This window comes from Pantherophis guttatus, chromosome 4 (genome assembly GCF_059756535.1).
Source record: "Pantherophis guttatus breed Tessera chromosome 4, ASM5975653v1, whole genome shotgun sequence".
NCBI classification, from domain to species: domain Eukaryota; kingdom Metazoa; phylum Chordata; class Lepidosauria; order Squamata; family Colubridae; genus Pantherophis; species Pantherophis guttatus.
In genome coordinates, this window is record NC_142066.1 from 43224716 (window position 1) to 43238568 (window position 13853).

The window sequence follows — 13853 nt, forward strand, 5'->3', positions numbered from 1 at the left end:
GGAGGGGACTGAGCTGATAAAGTGTACTGTGACAGGAAAGGTGGCTCCTGTGCACTCTATGCACATCTATGCACTCTAAATTCTGTTGTTTCTGGCATAATATACACTTATAAGTAGTTACTGAGAGACGTCACAGGTGATAAAAGAGCAAGCATGGGTTATTCTACTCTTCTGAGATAATTATTCTAAGATCTCTAGTCACTAGTCGCATATGCTCTACTATAACATCACCGATATTCTGCTGGGGGAAGCATTGATGATGCATTGCTGTTACATGTACAGAATTACTAGAGGTGTGGTTGAGAGGCATGTTGTTGGACTGAAGTAAGACATAGTGGGTTTTTTTTTTGTAGACTGCTCTCTTTTCTCTGAGATTTATAAAAAAATGTGGGGAAATTAATAGTATGGCATTATAGCAGGCACAAAAGATATATCTCTTCTCTGGATCATCAGAGCCAAAGATATCCTCAGATGAGTTAGAGAAATCTTTCTGACAGCAGTGCTGTTTTCTTATAACTTTTCTTTTGCTTCTGATTTGCCTTATTTTGTCACCAGTGTCATTCCTATCCCTGTTCACTCTGCCATGCAAAGCAAGATGTTTTTCAGTCACGTCATCTAAACTTGACTTCTCCTCTCTCCCAGATACCACAAGGACCAAGAAGAGTCATGAAAAGGAGGGTGTGGAATACAACTTTGTTTCAAAACAATCATTTGAGATTGATATACAGCACAACAAGTAAGCTTTGCTCTGTGGTACTTTCAGTACCTCTGAGGTACTTTCTTTGTTCTGAAAGTATGTCCTTTTTTGTATTAAGCCCCATTCATGTCATGTATCCTCTGAGAGTCTAACTAGAGTAGCTCTCCTTTGCTGATAGGCACTTTAATTTCATGGGTAGAAGAGCTTTGACAAGCATATTTCATCTAATATGCTTGTCAAATGGGGCTATAATAATGGGGAAGTTTTTTTCGGCTGTAAATGTTCTCCAGATTGGGATGGAACCAAAGAGATCTTATTAAGACTGGGTTTGTTTACTTAATATGTTGAATTACCATATTTCTCGGACTATAAGATGCACCTTAATTTGGCGGTGGAGTTCCCCAGGCTTATGGTACTGGGGGACTTCAATTTGCCATCACTTGGCAAATCCTCAGATGCGGCTCAGGAGTTCATGGCTTCCATGACAACCATGGACCTGACCCAAGTAGTTCAGGGTCTGACTCATAGGGGGGACACACACTTGACCTGGTGTTTCTCTCAGGGCAGTGGAGATATGATCTGGAATTAAGGGGTATAGATGCTTCTCCCTTGTCATGGTCAGATCATTTCCTGCTGAGGTTGGACTTCAGGACGCTACTCCTCCATCGCAGGGAGGCGGAACCGATTAAGTGGTTCCACCCCAGGCGCCTAGTGGACCCTGAAGGGTTCCAGAAGGAGCTTGGGGAGATACCTGACTATCTTGTCCACAGTCCAGCTGAGTCCCTGGCGGCTGCCTGGAATAGGGCAGCATCTGGGGCACTGGACCAGATTGCGCCTTTGCGACCTCTCCATGGTGGTGGATCCAGGAAAGCTCCCTGGTTTACCGAGGAGCTCCGGGAGATAAAGTGCCAGAAGAGATGTCTAGAGTGATGCTGGAGGACCAGTAACTCCAAATCTGACCGAACACTCTTAAGAGCCTTTATTAGGACTTATTTAGTGGCGATACAGGCGGCAAAACATTTGCATTTTTCCGCACTTATTGCATCCGCTGATTCGCGCCCAGCCTCCCTATTTAGGGTGACTCGCTCCCTCCTTAATGTAGAGGGAGTGGAGGAGCCCTTTCAGGGTAGAGCTGAGGAGTTTGTGCAGTTTCTGTCAGATAAAGTCGCTCAGATTCGGATGGACCTGGACTCTGATTGGGCAATTCCGACCGAGATGATGGGGGCAGGTCTTAGTCCTATTGCGTAGGATGAGTTTGAGCCTGTGACTCCTGAGAAAGTGGACAAGGCTGTAGGAGCGATGAGTTCCTCCACTTGTTTGTTGGACCCGTGCCCCTCCTGGCTGGTTTCGGCCAGCAGGGGGGTGACACGAGGCTGGCTCCAGGCTTTAGTTAATGCGTCCTTGAGGGAAGGGGCCTTCCCGCAACCGTTAAAGGAAGTGGTTGTAAGGCCCCTCCTCAAGAAGCCTTCCCTGGATCCAGCAGAATTAAAGAACTTTTGTCCAGTCTCCAACCTACCCTTTGTGGGAAAGGTTGTAGAGAAAGTGGTGGCACTTCAGCTCCTGCGGTCATTGGAGGAAACAGATTATCTAGACTCTTTTCAGTCTGGCTTCAGGCCTGGCTACAGCACGGAAACTGCTTTGGTCATGCTGATGGATGATCTCTGGAGAGCCTGAGATGGGGGTCATTTCTCCATCTTGGTGCTACTTGACCTCTCAGCAGCTTTCGATACCATTGACCATGGTATCCTTCTGGGACGACTAAGGGAGCTGGGGGTGGGAGGCACCGTGTTCTTTTATCTTCTTTATCTTTTATTAGATTTGTATACGGCCCTTCTCCTTTCAGACTCAGGGCGGTGAACAGCCAAACAGGCTATTGCTGAGCACATTGTAAGCCGCCCTGAGTCTTCGGAGAAGGGCGGCATATAAATCAAATTAAAAAAAATAAAAATAAAAGTAAAAATAAAAATAAAAACATTTGTACACAAAAGTTAAAATAATTTTAAAAATAATTAAATGAAATTTGGCCCATAATTTAAAACATTTCAATTAAAAATCAGTATCAAACTTTAAAACCAACATGGAATCAGGCCAGCCCGGCTAACTGTTACGGTGGTTCTCCTATCTCTCTGGTCGGTCACAGTCGGTGTTGGTAGGAGGACAGAGGTCGACCCCTAGGCCCCTTGTTTGTGGGGTGCCTCAGGGTTCGGTCCTCTCTCCTCTCTTATTTACCATCTACATGAAGCCGCTGGGTAAGATCATCCGACGATACGGGGTGAGGTATCAGCAATACGCTGATGATACCCAGCTGTATATCTCTACCCTGTGTCAATTCAGTGATGCGGTGGATGTGATGTTCTGGTGCCTGGAGGCTATGAGGGTCTGGATGGGAGTCAACAGGCTCAGACTTAAACCCAGACAAGACCGAGTGGCTGGGGTATTGCCTCCTAAAGACTATGTCAATTGTCCATCCTTGGTTCTGGGGGGGGAGAAATTGTCTCCCTCAGAACGGGTTCACAATTTGGGTGTCCTCCTAGACTCACAGCTGAGATTAGAGCAACATCTGACACCTGTGGCTAGGGAGGCCTTTGCACAGGTTCGCCTGGTGCACCAATTGCGACCCTACTTGGATCAGGAGCCTCTCCTCACAGTCACTCATGCCCTTGTCACCTCACGGTTAGATTATTGCAACACGCTTTACATGGGGCTACCCTTGAAAAGTGTTTGGAGACTACAGTTGGTCCAGAACGCAGCCGCGCGAGTTGTCGTGGGTGCACCTAGGTACACCCACATTACACCAATTCTCCGCGAGCTGCACTGGCTCCCTATTGGTCTCCGGTCACAATTCAAGGTGTTCGTTTAAAGCCCTACATGGCTCAGGGCCAGGTTATCTTCAAGACCACTTTCTACTGCATAGCTCCCAGCGACCAGTAAGACCCCACAGAGTTGGTCTCCTCTGGATCCCGTCAGCTAAAGAATGCCGGCTGGTGGGCCTGTGGGGGAGGGTCTTCTCTGTGGCTGCTCTAGCTCTTTGGAACCAGTTACCTCCTGAGGTCCGGACCATCCCTACGCTATTGGCCTTCCGAAAAGCGGTGAAGACCTGGCTTTTCCAGCAGGCCTGGGGCTGTTGATCTCGCTTTGCAATCTGACAAGATCCGGCCATGAATGGTGTGAATAGTTTTTAATGTCTTTAATGTTTTTATAGTGATTTTTGAGTGTATTGTAAGCCGTCCTGGGTCTTCAGAGAGGGGTGGCATATAAATTGAATTAATAATAATAATAATAGTAATAGTAATAGTAATAATAATAATAGTAGTAGTAGTAGTAGTAGTAGTAGTAGTAGTAGTTGTACCAATTGTAATTGGAGCCCTTGGAGCAATACCCAAAGGGCTACCCCGCTATTTAGAAATTCTAAGTTTGCCGGACTTCAACATTTTGACTCTACAAAAAACCACCTTACTCGGAACAGCTTACATCCTCCGACGTTACTTACATCCTCCGACGTTCACAGTTCCTAGGTCCTTGGTTAGGACTCGAGCTGCTGAGCTATTAACCAGCCTTAAAGGCTGTGAATCTCACTAAAGATTAAATAATAATAATAATAGTAGTAGTAGTAGTAGTAGTAGTAGTAGTAGTAGTAGTTATTATTTCGGGGGAGGAAAACAAGAAAAAAAGAATTCTGCCCCTGCCTACCAGCATCAGGATCAGCAGCATCCTCACTTCTACTCGGATTTGATCTTTTTATCCGTTTAAAACAAACCCTATCACTCTACACGCATTTAACTGGAGTGGCTGGGGTGGGGATGATTTTCATGGGGGCAGAAGACTGACTTGGCACCGAAGGCTCCACTCTTGAGATGCCCCGCCTTCCTACCTATAGCCGTAGGCGTTGAAAGCCTGGCTTCCTCACAGCAAGGCCCAATAGCAAAGCCCGTGTTACGAGATGGCAGCGTCCAGGAGGACTGAAGTGCTGCATCTCTATTGGGCCTTGCTGCAAGAAAGCCAGGCTTTCAGCTCCTACGACTATAGGTAGGATGCTGGGGGTGTTTTGAGAGTGGAGCCTTTGGTGCCAAGTCCCTCTTCTGCCCCCATGAAAATCATCCCCCATCCCACCCATTCCAGTTAAATGCACGTAGGGTGATAAGGTTTGTTTTAAACAGATAAAAAGATCTGTGCTGCTCGTTATCAAAATCTGAGTGGAAGTGAGGATCCCCGCCACCTGGAACCGCCGGAAACTGCAACGCGTGGAAGCCGACAACCTCTGAAAGGTGGGGGTTGGTGGATGGGCGGGGCTTCATTCGGTGTATAAGATGCATCCAGATTTTCACCCTCTTTTTTGGGGGAAGAAAGTGCATCTTATACTACGGTAATTGTATGCACTCCTACGCTGCATTTCTGCCAGTTTCTCAACACTTCACAAAATTAGACAGTGCTCTGTGTCTCTTCTTGCCTGAACTTCTCTAGTTTACCTTTGCTCGGAAGGGGAAAGGGAGGAAACTGAACAACACTTTTAGTACACAAAATTGAAGATCTGTGCAGTGTGCTACATGTGCCATACTTTGTTTGGTACTCCAGATATGCTGGAATTGCATTCCCCAAGAGACATATACTAAATAAATGTTCTGGGATTTGAAGTTGCCACATATCCAGAGTGCTGAGGATCACTGCTTTAAGGGTCTATCAGTACCATAGGCTGAGGGTATTAAAAAGCCCCTCCACACGCTAATGCTGAACAGATCTGAAATTAGTTTCACATTAGTTTTGACTTCAGAATGCTATAATGTTTGTGTTGTGTTTGGGAGAGTGACTAGATATCACAAGATATTATATATATCTCTATCTCTTATCTATCTACCTATCTACCTATCTATCTATCTATCATCTATCTATCTATCTATCTATCTATCTATCTATCTATCTATCATCTATCTATCTATATCTTTAGCCAGGTTCTTCCTATGTAAACCAAGATTTTTATGCAGCCCTAATTCAGTGAAATCACAATGAACTAGGGCTGCATAAAAATCTTGGTTTACGTAGGAAGAACCTGGCTAAAGAGAAATACACATAAAGCCTACGAAAAGGAAAGAAAACATATGTATGTATGTATGTATGTATGTATGTATGTATGTATGTATGTATGTATGTCTTTGGTTATTCAGGTTTTCTCCCCCGTAAAATTGGAAGTACCTTGGCAACCCCCCACCCAATCAGCACAGCCAAGCCCCCTCCCAATCAGAACACACCTCCACCCAATCAGAACACAGCCATGCTCCCACCCAATCAGTTCATAACCCCACTGGCCGTTGAAAAGAAGAAACAACCATGATCACACATTGCTTCTAGAAGACACCAGCCTGAAGATGACGAATAAGACTTCGTCGAAACATCGCCAAGGTACTTCCAATTTTACGTGGGAGAAAACCCGAATAACCAAAGATCTACATACAAATACCCGCGAAAACCTCAGAAAACAAACACACACACACACACACACAAACACACACACACACACACACACACACACACACACACACACACACACATATATATATATATATATATATTCTTGATGAAAGTAAAATGTTCAAAAAGAGTCATCCCTTTTAAATCTTGTGGCCTGAAGCAAATTATTAAAAATAGAAAAGACAAAGTAAGCAATGTTACGCTATAATAAACATTTGACACGTTTGCATGCTACCCTCTCTTTTGAGGTTGGTGTTCTGTTTTGCTTTTTCTCACTTAATTCCCTCACAATTTTCAGGTTTGTAGAACATGGAGAATATAAGGAAAATCTTTACGGGACAAGCCTGGAGGCGATACAGTCTGTCATGTCTAAAAATAAAGTTTGCCTTGTGGATGTTGTGCCTGAGGTAAATTAACATTTTTTTAAAAAAAAAAAAACTGTGCTCCAGATTTGCTTTTCAGTTTAGGGTCCATCGTAACCATGGACAACATATGGCCTTTTAGAAAGAAATTAGCAGTGTGTAGCAAGAACTGTGACAATTAACAGAGGCATTACAAGTTAATTTCCTTGTGGAAATATGCTGTGTTATTTTCAGATGTGCCTTGTATCATATATTTTTATGATGTTTTTGTCCCTTGGCACTGCTACATCTATCACTGTCTCCTGATCCTTGATTACCCCAAGATGTCTGGTTGATACTTGTCTGCCCATATGGATTTGGAAGTCTCACAGAATTTTAGCCCTATTATTCTCCTCAACCTTCTGTGGTATCTCTCATTTGAACTTGGGAGTGTTTAGCCCATATACTGTCAAGATGTTCCTGTACATAATGCTAATTACCTGGTTGTGCTGTTCAATGTATGTTGTTCCTGCCTGCAACTTATACCTGACACTGAGGCCTGTCTACATAGTCTGCACCTATAATATCCAAGATAAATATAAATAAATAACATATATATTGTCTTGGGTTCTACATTATCCTCCTTTCCATATTAATCTTTTATTACTTTTAATAACTAAGGCATTTGGTTAGAAATGCAGAATTAGACACATTTTCAAGCAAATAGCATGCAGTTGACTATCGGTTGACTAATTTATCAAGTTGAGCAATTAAAAATACTTCAGATGATTTCAAAAAAATATTTCATCAGCACTAGGTTTTCTCCCAGATACTTTTAACTTTTATTAATTAATAGTCCTTTTTATCCTGGTGTGCATTTTTTGTGCTATTTATCAATTGAGTGCCACTTTTATTATATTTACGGTTATATTATAAAGCAATATTACAACAAAATTCAAGATTCCTTCAAAGATTCCTTCAGGCCATCAAATCAAGAGAAATAATGACAATTTCTTTCCTTTAAGAAATTGCGGCCACAGATTTCTGTTTTGCATATTTCTGCTTCCAGGCAGTGAAGCACTTAAGGACAGCTGAATTCAAGCCCCATGTGGTCTTCGTAAAACCTCTTGTCTCTGAAAAGAAAAAGAACACACCAGCCACTCTGCTGACAGAGGACATCTTTGTTCCCCTTGTAAGTATTTTGTATTGAAAGGATGTTTTTATGCAAGGATCTTATAATGGAATGGGCAACATTTGCCTTTGCTGAGGGCTGTCTTCCCTGGAAGGTCATCTGTGTACAACACCAGAATTTGATCTGAAGGATGTGGTAGCTATGCAGCCCAAAGTGAGTGTAGGATCACCCATTTTTCATTTTCTTTCTAATGTTATTATTTACTTCCTTGGATTCTCCTTGGATCCTCCTTTTCTCTCTTCTGTTGCCCTTGATTTATCCATTCCAAAATTTGTTTTTACAGTATTTGCCTGTAGGGAGTCAGAATCTACAAGATGGTGGGCATAGTGTCATAATCCAAATTCCAGACATTTCATACATGTGGTAGTATCCCATGCACATACAAAAGGGGTGTGACTTAGATCTTAATGCTACACTCTTCATCTTGAAATTTTGATGCATGTACTCCATGGATATCTCTGACTGTATCTTCCTCATTGTTGTTTAGATATTTTAGTCTAAAGTCTTGGTTGTTAGAAAATTATACTCTGGTGATTAGATCCAGATTCATATTATATACGTTCATTAAACTAAGCTAGGGTTTACTTGTTATGGATTCAATAAATCACCGTTCGGTGAATTTGCATATGGCTCTAAGCCATAAATCTAATTTTCAAATCACAATGACTAGATTCATACAACACATTAAATACAAACCAGACAAACCTCATAATGGCTTAATGTAATGGGTGAAGCTGATAATTGGTGCAAAGAATAAATCCATTGTAATCAGTGGGGCATAAATCCATCATGACTTAAAATATATTTGATTTCTTTGATCTTCTAACTATGATTACGGTAAGTCTGGTTCCAGCTGATTGCATATTTAATGAATTCTTAAGTGAGCGGCAAATAAATGTACAGCCAAAGAAAAATGCCTTAAATTATTATACCTGTAACTTAATATATTCAGGTTATTACAGATAATCCTTGATTTACAATCATTCATTTTGCGACCAAAGGTATAACAGCACTGAAAAAAAGTGACATGACCGGTCCTTGCATTTATGATCATCACAATATCCCCACAGTCACTTGATAAAAATTGGTGTTCTTGGCAACTGGCATGTATTGATGATGGTTGCAGTGTCCTCAGGCCATGTGATTGCCGTTTGGGACTTTCCCAGCCTGTTTCTGCCATGCAAAATCAATGGAGAAAGCTAGTTTGTTTATGACATCATGATTCACCTAACAACTGCACTCATTCACTTAACAACTGTGGCAAACAAAAGGTTGTAAAATTGTGTATGACTTACTTAACAACCACCTTCTTTTTGCAACAGAAATTCTGATCCCACTTGTGGTCAGAAATCAAGAACTACCTGTACTAAATGTCAGGTTTCGATGCTATCTCAAAATAAATGAATTTCCAAACTGCCGATCTTTGAGGAAATTTTCTCTTTATTGAGCATAGTGATCTGTCCCTGGCTCTTTCATGGTCAGCACTGACCTTTGCCCTCCAAGCTCTCCCTTTCCGATCCCCAATTCTCTGCGTCTCATTGGCTATTTTCCAAGCCACTGTCCTCATCCCATCTCCATCAGATCACAGGAATGTCCCCCCCTCCTCCCATCTCCGAGGAAACAGAATCTTCAAAGGAATTAAGTAGGCAAAAGTTCAAGCTTCTCCTCTCCTTTGATATGTCAGCGCTGGAATGCTGACACTAAATTTCACTAACCAAATCTGCTTGCTGTAGCAGAATTACCCAATGGGATTTTTCCCCCCTTAGGAAGTGCCAAAAGGGTGTTGCAGCTCAAAATCACATTTTAAAGAACCCTCCTGAAAGGCCCCAAGAGTCATTTCCTATTGTCTTTCTGTTTCATATTGCAGGATGAGGAGCAGCAAGAGATGGTGAACTCAGCAGCCTTCATTGAGGAACAATATGGCCACTTAATCGATAGTGTCCTGGTGAAGGAAGATCTCCAGAGTGCCTGCAGCCAATTGAAAACCATATTGGAGAAACTGAACACAGACTGCTTTTGGGTGCCTGTCTCTTGGATCAAGTTGTAGTCAGCCATGTTATGCCAAAAAAGATGATTTATTCCTGTTTGATGATAATAATTTGTAAATAGAATGGATGGTTAAAAAGGGAAAATACTGCAGCAGCAGCCAGCTTGTTTGAAAAGCTGGAAAGAGAATCTGTCTGCAACTAAAACCATATTCTGATTAATCGCTTCCTCTACAAGAATGGAATGAAAAATTGCACGATACAATCCAGGGTATTTGTTTGCTTTTAGACAGCAGTTCTAAAGACAGAGATTCAAACTGTGGTCATCTTGACAAAGATTAAATAGCTGGGAAACATTACAGAGCAAAATATGTCAACTCTGAAACTTCCACAATCAATAATAAATGAGAGAGTCCTTCAATTAAGGGTTATAATGTCAGATAATACAATAATAAAACTTCTCCGCTCTTCCTATTGGTTGGCCAAGCAGAATCAAAAGAGCAATTAGAAGTGACGGTTGATACTTTACTAGAAGATAAGTCTTCCTGGCCACCTGCAAAGGCTTTAATAATTTTGTGTGAAAATTAGCCATGCTGTATATTCTCTCTATATAACTATATTTTGAGACATCAATAATTTAGTGGGATTTTCTCCTGGGATTATTTTAGTAAACTGTCTAAGTAATGTGTTAAATTATGAAGTCAAGGCATTGGAAAGTGTCTCAGTTCTAATCAAAGGACCACAAATTCCTCACGAGAAAAGCTGAAAAAGCACTTCTCCTCTATTTCTACATTGTTATGGGCTGTAAATGCTGAGGTATCTGTTTTGTAGGCCAATAAGTTACCCATTTTAGGTCAGCTTTAATTTAGGCAAGTGGTCTGAATTTTTAAAAGTGCAAAGGATGTTTGACATAAGCTCGACCTTGCCGAATGATAGCTGAAGATCTTTGGGAATCAGGATTATCCAATGTCCAAGCCTGTCCGTGACTAGCATAATACTGGATTTGCTGTGCAAACATAGAATTGGATGCAGAGTTTAGCATCCAGAAATTCACTTTAAAGGCCAAGCAAAATTTCAGTTCTTCCAATGATTGAAAATGTATAGTTTTTGTTTGCTTTTCTGGACTTGGTAAACATCTGAAGTGGAACATCTTTCAATTCTAAGAATTGAGGTGAAGGAACATCAGAACTCTGAAGCACCATAGCTAGCCTTTTCCAGAACTCCATATTCAGTATGATTGGGGCATCATAAACACATCCAAGTCTTCTACCATGCTTTTCTTTGTTTAATTCTTCTTGTAGAATGATAATTTTTTTTTGCAGATAATGTTGCTTTAGTGATTAAAAGGGAGGGCTAGTTCTTGTGAGAAAGGGCTTGACTTTTCTGTATTTTTCTTTTGTTTTCTGTACTGGTTTTTCTGTTCCACTATGTTTTTTTGTGAATTTCTTTGTAAAGAAAATATTTCCCATTGGAAAAAATAATCATCAATCTTCCTAGAACTCTTCTATAGCTTATACCACAGCATTTATCACCAGTCTGTCTTTTAAAGCAGAAATTATTGATGTACTTATTTAATTCTGTAGTTTTAAAATTGTGAAGAAAGTTGGGGCTTTGTTTAAAAAAAATTATCATTGATATTGATTGACTGATTATGGGTCATCAAGTTGGTGTCAGATCTTAGCAACCATATAGATAATTTCTCCAGGTGGATCTGTTCCCAGGATACTGTAGGTCTTCAGATATTCCAATGGTGTAATGTAATCCATCACTGAAGTACCTGAGTCCATCTCCTTGTTGCTGGTCATTGTTTTTCTTTTCATCGTTCTCAATATTACAGCTTCTCCAAGAGCCAGATGTCTTCATATGTCCAAAGTAGCATAACTTGAGCCTGATCATTTGTGCTTTGACTAATATATCATTAAGATTGATAATACTAGGTCAGAAGTGTCAAATTCGTGTCATCACATCATCACATGATATATCGCGGCTTTTCCCCCCTTTGCTAAAATGGGAGTGGGCATGGCCAGCGCATGATGCATCCAGCCTGCAGGCCACGAGTTTGACACCCATGTACTAGGTGAACGTCTCTGGAAAACAGCTGGCTCACCATTATTAATCTTTCTGTGAATGAAACAAGGTTCTAGGACATGCTGTCAATTGATGTGACAGGCTGGTAGAGTTTGAGAGATCTAGCTAGCACCTGACAAAAGGTGAAGGTATATGTTCACTTTATATATTGTATGTATGTGGTATAATATGGTAATTGCATTTATCCTATACAAGTCTGAGAGAGAGACATATAGCTTGGAATGCAAGGAATTTCCCCCTACCCTCCCAATTTCTCTCTGAACCCTTCATGCCTAAAATAAAAATTCCCCTTTGGTATCAAATACATAGTTTGGTTCATAGAATGTATTAACAAGCTGGTAAGAATTGTGTAACTAAGAATTCAAGTTTCCTAAAAGGGTTAGTCTTTTGCAAGAAAAAAATAATAGCTAAAAGGCTAATCAGTTCATTATTGCACACGATTTATGTATGCAATAGGTATTTCCTTCCTTCAGAAGACAAGTTGGTGCAGAAGATGCTCCTTGAAGAGAAGAAAAAATTGTCAGATCTTTGATACCAAACCACCACAACCCATTTTGCAAATTGGGTGTGTGTGAGGGTGGGTGCCAATAGCAAGGCAAAATAATTATTTTTAACTGTGCACAAATGCAGCTAGAATATTCAAAACTCTTTTTAACAGTACATATGTATGCAACTAGAATATTTTTAAAATTGTTTTTATGCAGAAGAGCTGCTTGTATGCTAGCAATGCCCCTGACTGATGAGTTGCTTCTTTAAATAATTCACTTTGTTGTATCTGGAATAATACAATGAATTAATGAATTAATACATGCAGTTTTTCAGAGAAATTTTTAGGATGAGAACTGCTTGCTTTAATTTACCAGCACCCTCTTTCTGACATCTGACCCAAAGCTAGTTTCCTCTCCTTTTGAATATACGATCTTTACACACACACACACACACACACACACACACACACACACGTTGATATTTTTTTCTAATTCTTCTGTACCATTGCAAGAAAGTACAACTTTAAAGGTGAGTTTGTTTCAGTATTCATTGCTATGACAACTTTGCCTTCCATGAAAACAGCTACCTTATATATATATTTTTCTTAGAAAATATTTGTTTGAAGCAAAGAAGCTACTGGAGAATACATCCAATCTCACAGAAAGGGTTTACAATGAAAAAAATCCTCTACCCTATTCCAACATGTGGGATGTTTTCAATTGTATATATTTAAAACACAAAAGCCTAGCTCTCTGGTGTACAAATGTGAATTCCTCTCTACTTTAGGTATCATTCTTTCACTTCTGAGTTTTAGGCTGGCATAGAGAGGAGAAAAGTTTGGAGGAAGTTATATTGGAAAACTGAAGTCATTCAGTTGACTTCATTCAACTGAAGTCAGGGAATGGGTGTGGATAAATGATTGTACAGAAGTTAATTATGCTTTAATCTGTGGAAGCCAACGAAACCTACACTGGTCTTCTTGATTTGGCACTCTCCAAACATCTTATAAAAATCTCATCAGTCACCAACTAACTGGAAACACCTTGGTAGATGCTTCCAACACAAGTGTAGTAGTAGTAGTAGTAGTAGTAGTAGTAGTAGTAGCAGCAGCAGCAGTAGCTGTAGCCATTGGGAAATAGTGAATTTCCACCTTTTTCTCGTTTCCATTTTGGTCACTTTATTTGGACTATCCTCTCTACCTCTTCATGCCAATTTACCTACACACCATGCATTATGCAAGTAAAATCCAACCCAATATTTCTTTAAAAATGTTTAATGTTCCCTCCCCCATTTTTCCTTCCTTTCATTTTCCCTGATCTGTGCATTAAGATTGCATATCCCAGTCTATACAAGGCAGCTAAATAACTTTGGATGCTTAATAATTGGATATTTCCATATTTAGCCTGTTATGTGTCTTATTTGGAAATAACTTTTTACTCCCCTCACAAATAAGTATCTGTAGCAATGCACACATTCCGCTATCTGCTAATGCCAATACTATAAAATATATTCTAAAAGAAAAGTGCTTTAAACAGAGTTAGCCTGAATTGCTCACGGCGTTGTTCCCTGTTTACTATTTGCACAAATCATTTTCTGCT

The 13853-nt window shown here is 40.5% G+C and overlaps 1 protein-coding gene across 2 annotated transcripts in view; it reads left to right on the top strand.

Annotated features, from left to right (window-relative positions):
• MPP3 (MAGUK p55 scaffold protein 3) overlaps nt 1-12068 on the top strand; it is a 98230-nt gene extending 86162 nt beyond the window's left edge. For both annotated transcript variants that reach the window (XM_034415416.3, XM_087893955.1), the window contains 4 exons: nt 643-736; nt 6459-6567; nt 7571-7693; nt 9561-12068. In XM_034415416.3, coding sequence (XP_034271307.1) covers nt 643-736; nt 6459-6567; nt 7571-7693; nt 9561-9740 — 506 coding nt within the window. In that variant the 3' untranslated portion in view covers nt 9741-12068. The remainder of the gene's footprint in view (nt 1-642; nt 737-6458; nt 6568-7570; nt 7694-9560) is intronic.
• The last annotated feature ends 1785 nt before the right edge of the window (nt 12069-13853 follow it).